The 17092-nt window shown below is 39.5% G+C and overlaps 1 protein-coding gene across 4 annotated transcripts in view; it reads right to left on the minus strand.

Moving 5' to 3' along the window:
• Positions 1-290: 290 nt before the first annotated feature.
• The window catches only part of triob (trio Rho guanine nucleotide exchange factor b), a 107909-nt gene continuing 91107 nt past the window's right edge, over positions 291-17092 (minus strand). For 3 of the 4 annotated variants that reach the window (XM_058392956.1, XM_058392942.1, XM_058392950.1), the window contains 21 exons: positions 16066-16158; positions 15820-15968; positions 15615-15681; positions 15153-15256; positions 13752-13821; positions 13546-13635; positions 13363-13455; positions 12937-12987; positions 12745-12822; positions 11946-12137; positions 11547-11727; positions 10986-11434; positions 8661-8914; positions 8053-8158; positions 7735-7762; positions 7449-7611; positions 6668-6789; positions 5493-5565; positions 4591-4791; positions 3837-3975; positions 291-3524 (listed from right to left, as the gene is read on the minus strand). In XM_058392956.1, the coding sequence (XP_058248939.1) occupies positions 2979-3524; positions 3837-3975; positions 4591-4791; positions 5493-5565; positions 6668-6789; positions 7449-7611; positions 7735-7762; positions 8053-8158; positions 8661-8914; positions 10986-11434; positions 11547-11727; positions 11946-12137; positions 12745-12822; positions 12937-12987; positions 13363-13455; positions 13546-13635; positions 13752-13821; positions 15153-15256; positions 15615-15681; positions 15820-15968; positions 16066-16158 (3249 nt within the window). In that variant the 3' untranslated portion in view covers positions 291-2978. Of the gene's footprint in view, positions 3525-3836; positions 3976-4590; positions 4792-5492; positions 5566-6667; positions 6790-7448; positions 7612-7734; positions 7763-8052; positions 8159-8660; positions 8915-10985; positions 11435-11546; positions 11728-11945; positions 12138-12744; positions 12823-12936; positions 12988-13362; positions 13456-13545; positions 13636-13751; positions 13822-15152; positions 15257-15614; positions 15682-15819; positions 15969-16065; positions 16159-17092 lie in introns of those variants that run through there. The other variant, XM_058392963.1, reaches the window with a different exon arrangement.

Here is a 17092-nt window from a genome sequence, read left to right on the forward strand (position 1 = left end):
GTCTGGTTTGTTTGAGGTTTGCCTGTGAAGACTGAACTTGTGTTTTCCCAGACAGCACACTAATAATTAAAGGAAATGAAACTAAACCAAAGGAAATTTGAGGTTCTTAATCTGAGATATGATAAGAAAACAAAACAAAAAAATGCTAGCTAAAAGTTCACATTAGCCATTTCCATAAGGCAACAATGTTCTAGTTTAAGCTGAAACTCATTAACACTACACGTCCCGTTCGACTCACATGAACCTCAAGACAAAAAGAAAACAGCAGACCAAAAAAAAAAATACCAATAAAACGTTTTTTAATGTGTTTAATCTCAATAAAATATGTACAGCACAGAATGTGCAAAGGCATGGTTTCTGTACAAAGAAATTTACACAACAACGTGAGAGCCAAAAGCATTCAAAATGGAATTTGACCGCATGTAGAAAATAGGACGTAGCTACGAGGGTCTTCATAGTTGTTCGATTCTGTACAGCTTTACATAACGACAAAATAAATTAGAACAAAACAAAACAAAAAAACTGACCTTGTGTTGACCCATGCTTACTGACACGGCTTAACGTTCAATAAAATCACAACAAACCTGACTTTAAACAGGAACTAAACGACATTAAAACAACTATAATTAGAGATTAGCCTTGACCGGTTGTACAATCTTGAAGTAGCGAGTGACAGACATTGTTTATCCATGCAAATATACATCTTATACAAATACTAAAATGCTCAAAGAATGCGTTGAAATGATTGAAAGATGTAGCACTACTTCAGTTATTTTAGCAATTAAAAAAACAATACACAACAAGACAATAAATAAAGATTAATCTACACAAATGCCTGCATCATCATTGTTTTTAATCATTACTGTGAAACCAAGTGTGGGTTAACTTTGGTATAAGAATAATGAGAAGTCGTAACATTCAAAAATAACCAAGTGCGACAAAGATACAAACAACTTCCACAAAATAATACTGAACACAGGGAACTTAGCAAGAAATAGCCACAAAAATGAGACACCTCTGAGATTCATCTATAGTGGCTTATACACACACTCAGCATCAGCAGGTTTTAACACCACTTCTCATAAATAGCTGCGAAAATCCCAAACATTGCACATACACGGTTCCAACAAAATATGAGTGCACATTCACGCGACACTCCTGCGTACCTGGTAAGTCAAAAGGGGTGCTTCATTCAACGCAAAAGCATCTGAAATCAAATACATCACTGCAAAAATATAAACACTTCCTTGTTAATTTCTTTTCACAAACTGAAGGTTTATGTTAATCGGGTCACAAAGTTGTAAAGCAGCCTGCTTGCTAAGCTAGCTAGCAAGCAAGCTTATTAGCATGTATAGTAAACTACACCAGGAAAATATTTGCTGTTAGCTCATGAATACAAAAAAAAGAGCTTCTCACCATGTTACAGATGCTTTTAATATCAAATTCATGAGAATCCAATGTAGAAGTAGGGAAGAGAGACTTAACACGAAGCTACACGAAAGAGAGTCGGCTAGTTTAGTTAGCGATCTATGAAATGACAAGCATGATGGTGTTATTAGCAAGAAAGTAGAAACTTCTACAGAGTAAAATAAAGAGGTGTGAGATCAGGATAAACTCAAAGGACTGCTGGATCACAGTCTTCATGTAAGGATGACGTGAAGACAATATCACCACTATCAGCAAAATGGTATTGTGGGTAATGTAGAAAATGACTTACCAAAATAAAAACAGACCATGAAATTTAAAAAAAAAAACAAAAAAGTATAACAAACACAAACCATGGAGGGCATCGAGGCTCACATTAAGTAATTTGCAAGTCGTACACGGTGGACTTTTCCTTTAAGATGGCGATTCAAGTAACGTGAAATGGTGAGAAATCATCGGAGAGACAGATTAAAAACAATACTTAAACATCCAAGATGAACAGGTCCAGCTACAGTTTCTTTATTTCCAATGGACAAAATTGAAATTTTAAAAAAATGTATGGATTTGTTCCTCATACGTGCAGTATTTCTGGAAAAACTTGTTCGATGCACTTTATGATTCCATGGCTACAGCAATTCCAAGATGAATGGGAAGCATGATGCGTAACCAGTTTCATTTCTTTCGCTTTATATATTTTTTTGTACTCCAAAACGTCAAAGATCTCCTTTGCTGTGCTTCTATACATAATTTATACAAAATGCTTTCCTGAATACAGCTATACAGTACTGCAACAACCTGATTCAAAATACTGTCAAAAACAAAAGGCTTGCCCTTTTACTGGCTCATAGAAGAAAACTCTCAAAAAAGTCTCATTTGTGCTTCTGTGCATTTTTTTTTTTTTTTGTACAAAGAGGACATGGTAATGAGGCTGATGTGATCTGGATTTGTTTCCAAATGCAGGGTCTAAGGGATTTCAAGGGTTGGGAAGGGTTGTAGAGTTTTGTCAGCAACAGCAGCAGCAGTATACAAACAGCATGCCACTTTACGTGGCTTTAAAATAAAAAGGACGAGATTCCAGTTGGATTTCCATTTATGTATGATTTTTGCTCACATTCTTTCTTTAGAGCTTTCAAGATTCTTGGCATTTTCCACCAAAACATCAGTCTCCACTTTCAGGGCATCACTGTGGATTGACTCCATACTATCCATGATAGTCTTGACAGAGGATGAGGTGGTTGCCGGACATCCGAGTTCCTCCATGCTCCCTCCATCTTCCAAACTCCTGTTTCATATTCATGAAAAAACTTGAGGCATGGACTCTTGAGGGATGAGATGACTGCTGGGGCTTAAACGCTGGCTCACTCAGACTGAAGGCTCAGAGTTAGAATCAAATTTACTATTTGATTCCTCCACCCTCTAGAGACCTTCCGAGCTTCAGACTTCCTTCTTGCTCTAGGCGCCTTCATACCTGCCTCAGGAACCCACTTCCATTACACCATTACGTCGCTCTGTAGAAGAGGACCAGGTCTTAAGGGAGAACCCTCCGTGCTCTGTCATGCCTTACCCAGCAGCCGGCTTCTTAAAAATGTCCTCAGGTTATCCATTGGCCTCAAGTCACTCTGGTGCTTGCGCCTCTCAATGAAGGCCACAAGTCGTGCAGTGTCAAGGCGGACCAAACCGGAAGCAGCTCGGGGACGGAGCCATGGCTCACCCTGGAGGCAGGCCTGAGCTGAGGGTCGTCTGGCGGCTTCGGAGTGTAATAGCAAACACACAAAATCACGCGCTGCTCGGCTCACACCTCCAAAATAGTCTTCGGGGAAGCTGAAGTCCAGACGGCAGATGTTGAGGCACGTCTCCTCTGCACTCTCGTCTAAAAATGGGGAGGCACCACTCAGCAACACATACGCCAGAACACCAACGCTCCAGAGATCAGAAGTCAAAGCCACTGGCTCGCCAAGCACCACTTCAGGTGCGCTGAACTCAGGGCTGCCCACCAGAGGGTGAATGTAGGGGGAAGAAGATAGGATCATGGCATCGCCGAAATCTGTCAGCTTGACAATAGATTGAGCAGATGCCTGCTCTACCACTACATTCTCTGGCTGTGAAAGAAACAACAGATCAGATATTGCTTCAGGTATTGTGCCACAAGTCCACCAGGTCTTTTCAATGTTAGTTGTTGTCACAACATGGCAAAGACATTGAGATGCTAGGTTAATGATTGGAATGTTGTTGCTCAAGGGCCCAATAATGGCAGCTTGATGTTGCGGGGATTTGATCCCATGGTTCGAGGTTGGCTCTTGAGCAAACCTTTTATTCTTAACTGCAAAGTTATATCTACCTTTGGATAAAATTGTCAACCAAATTAAGCCAGTGAAAAAAAAATTCTGTGAAAAATCTGATCAGGCCCTTACCTTCAGGTCGAGATGAGCTATTCTACAAGTATGCAGGTAGTGTAAAGCTTCTAATATGTCCCGCAGGTAAAGAGCCACCTTCTCTTCAGTCAGGTTCCCCCAGCTCACTATGTAGTCCAGGAGACGACCCTGGTCAGCCCTGCAGGCCAACAACAACGAAATACTAATAACATCGTAAAACTGTTCTGGAAATCAGTCTGAATGTCCTGTTTGCTAGACTTTTTGCCCAATTGTTACTGAATGTTTAGTGCCTTTCTACGTTTCTTTTCCATATTCCCTAATTTTTAGCTTCACATTAAATTGTCCTTTCCGTGTTCACCTGTTGCTTGTATTCCCCTCCATCTGCCTGTCTGTACTCTCTGTCTCTCTGTGCTGCCTGTGATTCATAGTTATGGATTTATCTCACTTGTATTATTTAGTTATCCTTAATTTTTAGTCCTTTTTTTGTGGGCTGAAATGTTATATTTTACTATTTTTAAGCCTGTATATTTAGTATAATTCAGTATAATGAACTACATTACAGCCCAGCATAACCATGGCATCTTTTGATAACAAGGAGACTTGCAACACATTACATGCTCTAAGATTCAATTTGTCTTTAAAGTCTTTTAGTCCAAGTAAATCTAAATTTAAACACTCACTTCCTTTTAAACACTCAATTTCTGGCTTTCCACTCTCTGCACCCTACACTGTCAAAGTTCTAAGAATAAAACCATGACCAACTTGACAATGCCCAGCAATTTGGAGAGCTTACATTTCCAGCACGAGCACGTAGCTAATGTTGGTTTCGAATGTATCAAGCAGGCCCACCACGTTGGGATGCTGCAGGCAGCGAAGCACGTTCAGCTCCTTCATCACCTGCTCACGACGCATCAGCTTCTTGTTCACCAACTTTGCTACCACTGAACGCCGTGAACCTTGCTGTTCACACCACTTAGCCACGGAGAACCTGCCTCTGTACAGATGGTAACAAAATACAAAAGGGTGCAAGTTCATTTACTAACAGCTACACAAGAGGACTCCATCTGTTAAATGAGCAAAAATATCATGAATATGCAATTAGGGACATGCTAATATATTCATTTAGCATCTGCAATGATTTACAGTAGACTGGCAATGACCTGAAGTGCAATGACTAGTTATACCAAAGGGCAGGTATTAAATATGATAATTAATCAATAATAAGTTTATTTTCCCTAAAATGATATTGTTCACTAGGTTTATACAATCATTTCTCAGAATGAACAAACCATTTCCTTAAAATGATGACATCACCAATGGAAGGTTGCTTTGATATTAGATATTCACAGTACATTCAAACATTTATTTGCATTTTTTTTTTACATAGAACTAAAAAAAGGTTCATTTACACAAACAGTACAGATGACAGAAACATGGCATGTGGTGAGGTCTAATTTAAGGGCTTGACTCTTCAGTGAGTATCTTAGAGACCCAAACAACTCTAAACTATCAGCGTAAGCTAGAAGCCCATTTAAATATCGGTTTCTATGACTACTTTGTACTTGACATTATTCATGCAATTATTTGTTGTGTATCATTTGCATGCATTTGATCCCCTCAAATGTCTTTCAGTAAGCCAGGACTTCAGACTTTTGGGCCTGACTGTGCTCGTGTCAAAAGGGAGATTCAACTCACCTTCCGAGCTCCATTACTTCAGTGTAGAGCGACTCGAAATTCTCCTTCCAGATTATTCCATCACCGTAGGTACCTGTGCAAAGCAAAAGAATCATGAGGCAAGGCTGAACAGCTTGTCCATCAGTGAATGCTTGGGCTATAATTCTGCAAAAAGAAACACTTTCAAAATGAAAAAAAAATATATATATATATATAATATATATATATTTAAACAAGAGCTTGAATAAGCGATTCATTCACTTGAATCATTTTGTGCAATTCAATAAAAATTATTAATATTTTTTTATTTTTTTTATTTAACTTCCTTTCTTAGTTTCCTTTGTGGTTAAAATGTTCTGCACGCAGACATGTGGTTCTTCAGCTTTTCCATTACCTAAATGTCAATAAGCAGTGTGAAAACCATCTCACAATTTGCACAAATTTAATGCACTTATTTTGGTAACTTCCTGTTTTAACGTTGGTAAGACACTTTTGATAAGACCATTTTTTTGATGCCCTGCTTTGAGCACAGGAATCAGAATGAATTCCTCTCACTGCAGACTGATCCGTTGATGCTGTGTTTTTGTTTTTTTTAACATGACATTAGTGGTCTTTTCCAGAATGATCCACAGTGCTGTTGTCTTCAGTCACCAGTTCAATACTGGAGTATCACAGAACACATGTCGTTTGAGTCTATAGACTTCATCATCATCTGAATATGACCATTGCTATGAGTTGGAGATTTCTGATTGGTGGACTATTCTTAACGTTTCACACTTTGGTTTGTGTACGTGTTTGTAGATGAAACCCTAAATTTACTAGTGCCTGAACGGTGTGATGTCAAAGCAGAGTTACTGTTACCATGCCAAAGGTAAATAGTTTCCAGTAGCAGCATGTTCTCAAGTGTTTTTTTGGCTCTTTTATACGACAGCAATTGGCCACTGCTAACATTTTCCATCACCAGCTTCTTTTTAAAAAAACAACAACAACAACAAAAAAAAACACAGCTTGTCATAGATCTCATAATGCCGACATCTTGTATCTTTTGTTAGATATAAAAACATAACCATGGAGACAGTCAGGCCAGAATGAAATGAGACATCAAAATAACTTGTCATGGTTACCATGGCTACGTGCAAGACAATAGGCAAAATTGTGGAGTGTGTGTTCATGCTGAGCGTCAGACACACTTGTACCTTGCACTCTGAGGCAGGAGGACGAAGTGACCGTCCCGACGTCGTTAGTGGCGGTGCAGGTGTAGGTCCCACCGTCATCTACGGTCGCGGGTGAAACGCGCAGGGTCACCTCGCCCGTATCGCTGTGAAGACGCACAGAAGTAGGAACCGAAAAAATGTTTAAAAATAATATTATGTGCACAGCAAAGTTTAATAGAGAACAGATTGTGCGGCTGAGTGATTCATGCCCAGGACACTTTAGTAGTTCCTTCTACAGCATAGCAGTTATTGTAAATATTGGAGAAGTGGTAACTATGTGACAAAAGTCTTGCTGCTATGTCTACCGCAGGAATGTAACACAATAAAAAAACAATGTTGTAATACGAATAGAAGGCACACTATGTATTTAGATACTAAAATACTATGTATTTATTTAACATTTGATCCCACTGGACCAAGGATCATGTAGAGTATGAAGCTTGTGGCATAAACACAGACTATGATTATTAACAAGAATGTTCAGCAGTCCTTTCTGCCTAATCAGAGCTTTTGTGGTTTATATCCACAAAAGCTCTGATTAGGCAGAAAGGACTGCTAATAATCGTAGTCTAGAATATCCACCTTCTAGTTTAGATTTCGGGAAATAAATGATTAGAAAATAACTGCATGGGTAAGAAAAAAAAAACCCATACAGTTTTCTAGTTGGACTGTGGTGCCACCTAATGGCCAAGTTGTGTAATTACAAACACGTATAAATGAATTACAGCTGAATGAGTTCTGTGACTTGTGTCTGCTTGTGTACCTGTGTGTCAGTGTGTATCGTCCACCGTCACTCAGAGTGCTCTGATCCGGTCCTCGCCAGGAGACGGAGGCTCTTGGCTGACCGCCGACCTTACAGCGCAAGGTCACGCTCTCTCCGCTCTCACAAGCCAAATCAGTCAGTGGCACCAGAAACTCTGGCGGAACTGAGACACAAGACAGAGAAACACTTCAGTTTGGCTGATATGATCTTTATAAAAAAATAATAATAATCATAATTCACAATAATAATAATAATTATAATTTTATTATTTTTTTTATTTAATTACCATCGTAGATGTAGTTCGGATTAAGAAGCTGAAAGAGAAACAAAAAGCTGTAAGAAAAGTCTCACACATTATCATGCGCTCCGGCACCAATTTTAACATCGCACCCTGTCAACACACACAGCTGCAGCACATACATAACAGCTTCACAAAAGAGTACAGTGTGTCACAACTGGTGAATGTTAAATGTTAACAGGTGAATGTTAATTGGTTTGTTTGCTTAAACAAATAAATGAATACATTTTCTGGATTTGTGGTCATTATTTAGCTGTGTAAAACGTTTAGCTAAATAGAGATGAAGTGAAATGAAAGTATGAATACCTTTACAGAAACCTTATTCTCCTGCCGACACTCTTTCCTTCCCTCTTTATCTCTCTTCTCGGATTTGCGGCGGATGCGTAACGCTGTGTGCCATGACGATGACTTCCTGGGTTTGTAATGAGAAAGCGGGAGATAAACAAGTGCGAAGAAATGAGTCACAATTTGTGTATAGAAATTAATTCTAAAATTTCTCACTTTTTTAATACTGAAATGTCTGATGTCTGTTAAAAGTACAATTTGTCTTTTTTTTTTTAATGTCCAGAGCTGTCATAATGAAGAAAATGTATTTACGCCATTTCTATTAGCAGACATGTAAACCCAACTCTGAATACACATAACTTTCTCTATGTAAATATTGAATACATCAAATTTACTCACACTTGGCTCTATTTGTCTCTATAGCACATATGTGTAAAGGTGTAAGGATTCATAATTGAACTTGATAAGCTTAATGAACTGTCCTGTCCTGAATTATTCAGGGACACAAATTTATGCTGTTGTCATGCTTGTTGTCATGTACTTGGAAAGCTTACATTAAAATTTTGTAATATACAAAATGAAGTCTAACTCTAATTAGAATTTAATACACAGCAGGTCGTTTTGCATACTTTAGGGTGCTGTTGGTGTAGTCGGAGGCACGGATGGAGGTGTGGCCTAGGACATGGGCGGGGATCCATCCCTCTGCTGCCGGGCCCTGTTCAGTGGGAGCTCGGAACACTAGGAACATGCTCTGCTGGTTGGAAGCCAGGATCTGCACAGCCTCGCCCTGATGCACGCTGATCTCGTCCTCTTTTAAAGCCACATAGTCCTGGGTCACCAGCATGGTGGACATGCTGCTACTGCTGCTGCTGCTGCTTTCACTCTGACAGCACAACATGCGCAGAACATTACATTAAATATCAGCTTTGTTTGTTTGTAAATGCACACAGTGTTCCCCAACACTAATGAGTCAGATGTTAGGTGTCTCACACAGTATCCTAGGCTGTGTCTCAATCAGGTCCCTAGTTCACTAGCCAGGCTCTGTCAAAAAGCCCACAATGCACTGTAAAAACCAGGGAGTTTCGATGCTCACCATGTTCCTTTAACAGAAATGACATCACATTTTCTGGGCCAACTTCGTCTACAAACATAAGTAGCTTGTTATCATTGCTGTAGCAAATGTTTACTTATGTTAACTTGTTTTTCATTTATTTGACAATACGGTTTGTGGGAGGTCTAATGACTTTTAAGTGTTTAATGATTTTTTTAAAAAATTCTAGAAATGTAGCTAGAAAACAGCTAGAAATGTTGCAAGGATATATAACAACAATAAACAAAATGAAAAAAATTATGTCAGAAAGATTTTTAATCATCAGTGTCCCAAAGTGTAGCGAGCCAGGGTCTTTACCAGTGTCCGAACTCGTGTACACGATATACTGACTTATGACCTAGGGAGCATGGTAGCTGGTTGAGACACAACCTTTGACTTCTATTAGATGGTCATTTTAATGCATGCCGTTTGCCAATAATGCATGATTATGTTTTAGTCTTTTTTTCTATTTTTCACTTTAATGTTACATCACAATACAACAAATGGAAAAGAAAAATCTCTTCTCCAGTCTGCATTTTCTATCCCTGACTTTTTTTTTTCAGGTTAATAGACAAACACTTGTATTAGTAGTCAAAGGCACTGGTCTATAGTTCTGACCTGGACACTTTAAGTCAAGAAAAATCTGGCAGCCTCAAAGGTGGTCATTTTAGTAACTAAACCATGTCTACAGAGTAACTATGATTGGCTTTAAAGGTCTCAAACAGTTGAAGGATATTTGGATCGTACTAAAAACAAACAACAAACAACAGCTTACTTAATTCATGTTAATCTGATGTATAAATAAAGCCACAAACTTTTGATAATGATCTACGCCAAGGGGAGGACATTGTGTATAAATTCTTCTTAGTTGAGGGTGACGACACAGTTGGGATGCCATTGTCATCTCATTAAACACAAGATTTTCTAATCATTAAACTACTTATTTCTGTGAATCTCAGGCTTGAAACATCATTTTCTGAGTCGTCGCATTATAGGTAAAAATCTCCATTTTGGTTCTATTTAATCCCATTATATTCTCTCGACCCTGAACACGTTCACCAAATATGAAATATCTAGAATGTTTCAAGTTGCATCATCTAAATTTCCTGAGAAGGATCATGAGAAGATGAAAATCATATTCTGTTTTCCTTCATTGCAATGATAATGTGATGCTGGCTGTGATAAAACCTTCAACCTTCAATGTTACTTTGTCAGAAAAAAAAAGGAAATAATTTGAGTTATGTGAGCACACATCTCAACGTTTAAATGCAAGTCTTCTTCGATTCAATGTTGAAAAAGAGCTACATGGTTTAATTGGCACCGGTATTGTGGAATCACCCCAAACTGTTTCTTTCTTTTATTTGTAGTTTTATTGTATTGTACTGCGTGATTATATACAGTTGACATACTGTATATAGTGTGTATGCATGTATAAAGAATGAAGAAATGTTTAGTGGCATGAAAGCAAGGAATCAGTTGAGTCAGGAAGCTTCTCTTCATTAGGCAGCTTTAGTTTAACAGCATCGTCTTCTTTATGGCTTCTCAAACCTTTCCGAGATTGTTTAAAGCAGCAGTGGCAGCAGACTGAGTAAAAAACAGCCAAACAAAGAATGTTAGTATGGGTTAGACTGCTTTCTTGGATTGAGCTCTTTCTATGGTAGAAGAATGAATAGCAGAGGACAGATGTGTAGCCTTTTGGAGAACATTGAAGAAGCCGAGCTATTTCCGGTTTAGTAGTGGAATGCAGATAAGCTTAGGCCATTTGAGCCGGCGAGAAGTTTCTCTGGTTTTGGAACACATCCCGTCAGGAAAGTTAGTAGGAAGCCGGAATGAAGCCTGGGTTAGGAGAGAGTTGGGTCCTTACCCCGTTGCTGTGCAGGGAGTGCTCGCTGGCCGAGGAGCATGTGCTGACCCGGTCCGGTTCCTTGCGCTTCTGGTTCTGCTCTGGAACTGAAGCCCAAATGGACGACGAGGAGGCTTTGATGCCAGAGTGGCATGAACTCAGGGTGTTTGTTGAAGGTGAGATTAGTGGTGAAGGAAGCCCTGATCGAGGTCTGGATAAAGCGAGGGACATTGGGGACACAGCAGCTCGAGGAACTGAACGGGTCTCCTCGCGCTGCTCATTCAAGGGGACCTCGAGCAGGTGTGTCCCGAAAGTCTCAGGGAACGTACCTGAGGCTGATGGGGGGTGGGGCTGCATGGGTTGGGGAATTCTGGATCCACGAGGTCGGGAGCCCATGGGGACGCTGGTGCCTGGGTTGGAAGTGCTCGCGCCCACATGGTTCCGCTGGTACTCGATGGGAGATGTTAGTGCTGTGGGACAGAAAAAAAACGTTTTTAATAAAATTCTAGAATAAGAAGCACGTATTAGTAGATTGCATTGCTGAAAGCATAGTGTCCCAATCCTTATATAGAAGCGCATTACCATTGAGGAAGTTCCTCTGGTTCTCCAGTATGCTGCTAATCTGTTGTACCCATGTATGACACACAGCCGGGCTAGACGAGTGAAGGACGAAGCGCTCTGCGCCACCTGTAGATGACCTCGATGTGAGAATGAACCTACAGGGGTCGCTGTCTGAACTCTCCTCCAGACCCAACCAGCTGACCTGCAACCGAAAGAGAGACACAGGACGTCATTTTTCAAATCATTTAAGCCACTGAGAAAGACAGTATTGGAAATCATACTGAAGAGTGACATGTCATATATTCATCTGTTTATATTATTGTATTGTGATGTTGTGTAGCCTAGTTTTAGCCACACAGCTGCACATCTCTTGTGATTGGATTTGGCAGTGGTTTGGTGCATATTTTAAGAAATTCTCACCTTGATGCTACTCTTGAACAGATATCCTGGAGTAGAGAAGCCCTTCTTCTTATCAAGTGGCTCACTAAAGATAACGATCTGCTCGAAGAGGAAGACACGCCTCTCCTTGGCCCGGGAGAGTAGGCTGGAATCCTGATCTGACACCATAAATGTGTCTTGGAGGAGGAGCCGGCCCTGAGCTACAATTTTGCCCTAAACAAACACGGGGGGAAAATTAGAATAATACTCAAATGACCTTTTACAAAGCTTACAACATATACTATATTGGTTAAATAGGGGCCCTGAGGAACCTGAGATGGTTGAGGTGTGTTAGTCTGGTGGTTCAATTATCCAATCCTAAATTCCTTTTAAGAATTTGAATCTAGTAAATTGCAGGGAATAGAGTTCAGGCCATAACTTTTTTAAGGCCATTTACTGCACTTCAATTAACAGCCATATGTAGACCACAACTGATATTTCCAGTTGCAATCTTTTTGTTATACTATTTAAGGATTTATCACTTTTTAAAATGTAGCTTCTCAGTTGAAATAGCTGATTCTGGAAATGAGATCATACAGCATGGAAGCTCCTGTCCATCAACAAAGCCCTCTTTATAACTGTATGACCAGGTCTTCCTTAAAGAGCGAGCAAACATTTATTATCTGCATATGATGTCATTTACACAATTATTCTTTGCATATCAACAGCAACATGTCCAAACAAATCAACCTCCTTATTTCGCATCTCAGTAAATCAGGGCTTCTGTATCTCTTAACAAATCGTCCACTTGAAAAACTCATCCAAATGGTGAGAGTCTTACATCGAAGCCCTGGAGACGTCCCACGTTCATCATATCGTTGCAGCGTTTGGGCACAACACACATGACCTCTACTGCTTTCTGTAAAACATGGATGTACTGTAAAATGCAGCTTTTTATTGAACTAAACAAGGAAATGACTCAAGGGTGAGATAGTGGGGTGGAAAGAAAAAATGCCAAAGATGATGTTTTTACCTCTAATTCTGCCGAATCGACGCCAGCCTTTTTGGAGAACTTTAGAAAGTCCTGAAGCAGGAAATGAGCAGAAATAAACCTTAATTTCATCTCACTGAAATAAGACAAACCATCAGAGCAAGTTGTCGGGAAGACATGTATTTTTAGTACATTTGAAATTACATATGCTTGTGTATAAATGATGTCACACATTTAATTATATATTGCAGTTCCTAACTTGACATAAATCCTTTATTATGTTTCTGTAAATATGAATGTACCAAACATCACATGTTCATACCAGCTGCCCTGTCTATAGAAAGGCTCCTGTGTCATTTTTTTAATCTAAGTGCACGGAGTAATTCCATAACAGTGTTAAAATACATGATTACATCTGATCCCCAGGCACCACAGTAAGAGTGTATGAGTCAGAAGGAAACTCCTCACCTTTAACAGGAGCTGATACTTCATAATCCTCTGTACAGGTTTGATAAGCAAGTCTGTGATCTGCAGCCTGTGGCCCAAGCGCTGCTTTAGATCCTGTCAAAACACTTTCAATATGAAATCAGGTCCTGTGGCAATGTGGCTAATCATGAATTGATGACTTATTGATTCAGACTTGTTTCTTACCTCAAAATATGTGTCTATGTACTCAGATACAATGTGCTCAGATTTGGGTTTGTTCTGGCAGTAGACGATGTACATGTGTAATCGGCGCTCCTGTAAGACAATCAGACATTATCAACACAAAAATAAACAGTAAAGATTTATATAATCTTATGACAGCAACATGTATCACCACTAAAATGTAAAGTACAGTGGGAATCAAGACACACTTGTTTGATGAACAAAGATGCTAGCCTATTGGGATCCTCCAGGCACTTTTCCAGTTCAGCCAGGAAGAAGCTATGGAAAAAAAATAGTAAATTAAAAAAAAAATGGGGCAAAGTGTGCTTATATATCTACATTCTGATCCAAACGGACTTGTATATAACTTCATTAGGTTTTAAGTTTGGGACAAATCATTTTAATAATAAATTATTAAAGGACATTTTTGGAACAAATTCTTTTGATACCTTTATGCTCTAAATTTCAAATGGAATTACGTTAGAATACTATAGAGATATAGATTAATGTAGTTAATATGTGAAAACTGAGGAAAATTACATAATTTGGCCACAAATCAATAAATAATAAGGACCAAAACATATAAACAATCTTTTGGGGTCAGATTCTTATGGGTCTGCATAGTTTAGTCCAAAATATACATATTTATCTGATGCTGATATAAATTGGACCAAATTGTGTTGTCTTTTGAGTCTATGTTTCAACTCTAATCACCAACTACACCAATCAATACCTAATGAGTCTATATTTTGGTCCAAATTATGTTAAAACCCATTGGACCTATATTTTAGATACATCTTGAACCTACATATATGTCAACATCAGGGTTATATTAACCCTGTGGCCTAAAATATAGATCCATATATGCTTTTGATGAACATAAATAAAATGTACACCTAGAGTATATGAACTAGGCCTGTTAATCGATTAAAATATTTAATCGCGATTAATCGCATGATTGTCATGAGTTAATGCTCTCTCTCTCTCTCTCTGTGCCTGCCTCCCTGCGTGTTTGTTTATCCGCCGCTTCTACTTCTTTTCCGATTCCTGTTAGCGCTGCAGTACACTTACGCTCATCCCAAATGCTCTCATTGGTTGACACACGTCATCACCTTTATCCCAAGCCAATACGAAATGAGATCCCACCCCTCCTGTCACCCATGGTTTGTCTGTGTGTGTATTCAGAGCCACTGAGCAGCAGACTTTTTAAATTATTTACAAAATAATAAAAACTGCGTTAACGTGCGATAGAATATTTGTCGGCGTTAATGAATTAATGAGTTAACACGATAATAATGCGTTAACTTCCCCAGCCCTAATATGAACACAATTTGGCCCAACATCTACATCTTCACAACCATAATCAGGACCTAAAATACTTTTTTGGGCCAACCCATGTAGCCCCACCATGGTATAATATTTAAAATCTGAACACACTGTGTGTATACTTTATAGACTTGTCTGTATAGACTTGTGCTGTATCCACTGTAGCCATGGAGACTAGGATATGAAGGGATCTATAATTTCATCTTCCGCTGAGGATTTCTTACAGGCATCTTTAGAAATGTAAAATGAACAGGTGGATGCAAAATCCAGCATGCTAGACCTACTCTTTGTGCCAGTCATAGATCTGATGAATGTTTCCGAACACAATCTTGTCTTTGCCCTTCATGTCATCCGGAACCCCCTCCTCCTTCATACGGCTCATGTAGCCCTGCAAAGACAAGGAGAGTCCAAGAACATCGTTACCAGGGAGACAATGGCATGGATGTTAAACATGCAGTGGCACAATCTGAGGAGGTGGCACCACCCACAGCCACCAGTTCACTTCCTGTTCCAAGCCTCCACATGAGAACGGCTGTGTGAGACAGTTCTGTGACATTCTCAAACTACAAATGTGTCCATGAGGTTTGAAAAGGGTGAGTCATCGGATTCAACCGAACAGTTTACTGTATAATTATCCACATCCTGCTACACACAGCTTCCTATACTTTTCCAGTTCTAACAGGCATCATATGACCTCTGAATCTAATTCTAGACACCACAGTCCTATGGTTTGACCTCATTCTTACCTCCACCACCGCACCCAGGTCTCTAACATAGTCTCGCTCTGTGTCGACCAGCTCCAAAAGTACATAGCTGCAAAGAGATAGAGGCAAGGTTATATAAGGACATCCAAAAATTCTACAAAATAATTTAAAACAGTTTACCCCCTGGACTTTTGATTCTGTATTTAAAATAAACAGGACTAGTTAACCCTGGGATGTAGGTGCTTACTGGCGCTTCTTGAGTATGCTTGTTTTGCGTTCATCCATCTCTTCAGCAGGTGAAGAAGAAGAGAGCAGGGAGTTATCTGAGGGGTTACAGGAGGGACTGTTGCTGTCTACATGATCAACTGAGAGAGAACTTGGCCGATCCTCCAGACTCTGAGAGACAAAAAGTTATAGAGAAAAATGAGGAGTAGAATGACAGAGCAGGATAAAAATAATTAAGCTTACAATGATTTTAAGAAGCACAACATACCATCTTGCTCTTGACAAGTTCTTCAATGGCGCTGACAAGTTCAGCAGCACTTGGGGTCTCTGAACTGCTGGGCCGCCCAGAAAGGCGGGAAGCCTGAAGGTAGAGAGATAACTATAAGTTTATGAAATTGACCCAGTTCTAGGCCTGCCTTATGTTTTTGCAAAGCACCATTTAACAACCGTTGCCATCCAATATTGCCTAGATCAAGCTTTCAGCATCTGGCACACCAGCACATTCTGTGGACAAATTTTAATGGAGAAACCCTGAAACTGAGCGTGCAGAGGAAACCAGAGTACCTGCTGAAGACCTAGGTAAAACTGAACATAGACAGTAACCTGAGCATCAGATGAAACCTGATCCCTGGGACCCTGGAGTTAGGGGTGAGGACAGTGCTACCAGCTGCACCACCGTGCCACCAGGGCCAACCCCAAACAAAGTCTGCTTTGTATTGGATTGCTAATGGGTGTCACTTAACAATCACACCATCACCAAAGTTTGTTCTGTCTGCTCATATGTGAGTCCATTAATCTGCACTTTAGCTGGATATATGAAAGTAATACATTTTTTCTTGTAATTTAATAATTCCCATCCACTAGTTTTCCCTTTTCTTGTGGCAGCTACCAACTGAGGAGGGTGATGGTTAACATGTGCATCTGAAGATACACTTGAAACCAGCCTCACAGGGCAGCTGTCTATTTGGAAGAAAGCACTTTTGCTGTCTTGGATTTCTTGCTAAGGATATCTTTGCCAGACATATAGATGACATTGTCTATTTTAAAATCCTGAACCTTAAAACAGATCTTGTAGTAGACGCTTAATCAAGAACTTAGCCTAGATAACAACAGTAACTAAGTGTGGGAAAAGTCAGTTGGGTGTGACCATTTGGCTACTGATTTAATTTAGTTAAATATTAGCTGGAGCGGGGTAGAGGTGGCTGATATCATCAGAACAGCTTTCTACAATAACCACTGGCATTACAGTCTCAAATAATAATAAAAACTGGTAGGTATTTATATATTTTTAACTG

This window comes from Hemibagrus wyckioides, linkage group LG01, assembly GCF_019097595.1.
Source record: "Hemibagrus wyckioides isolate EC202008001 linkage group LG01, SWU_Hwy_1.0, whole genome shotgun sequence".
Taxonomy (NCBI): domain Eukaryota; kingdom Metazoa; phylum Chordata; class Actinopteri; order Siluriformes; family Bagridae; genus Hemibagrus; species Hemibagrus wyckioides.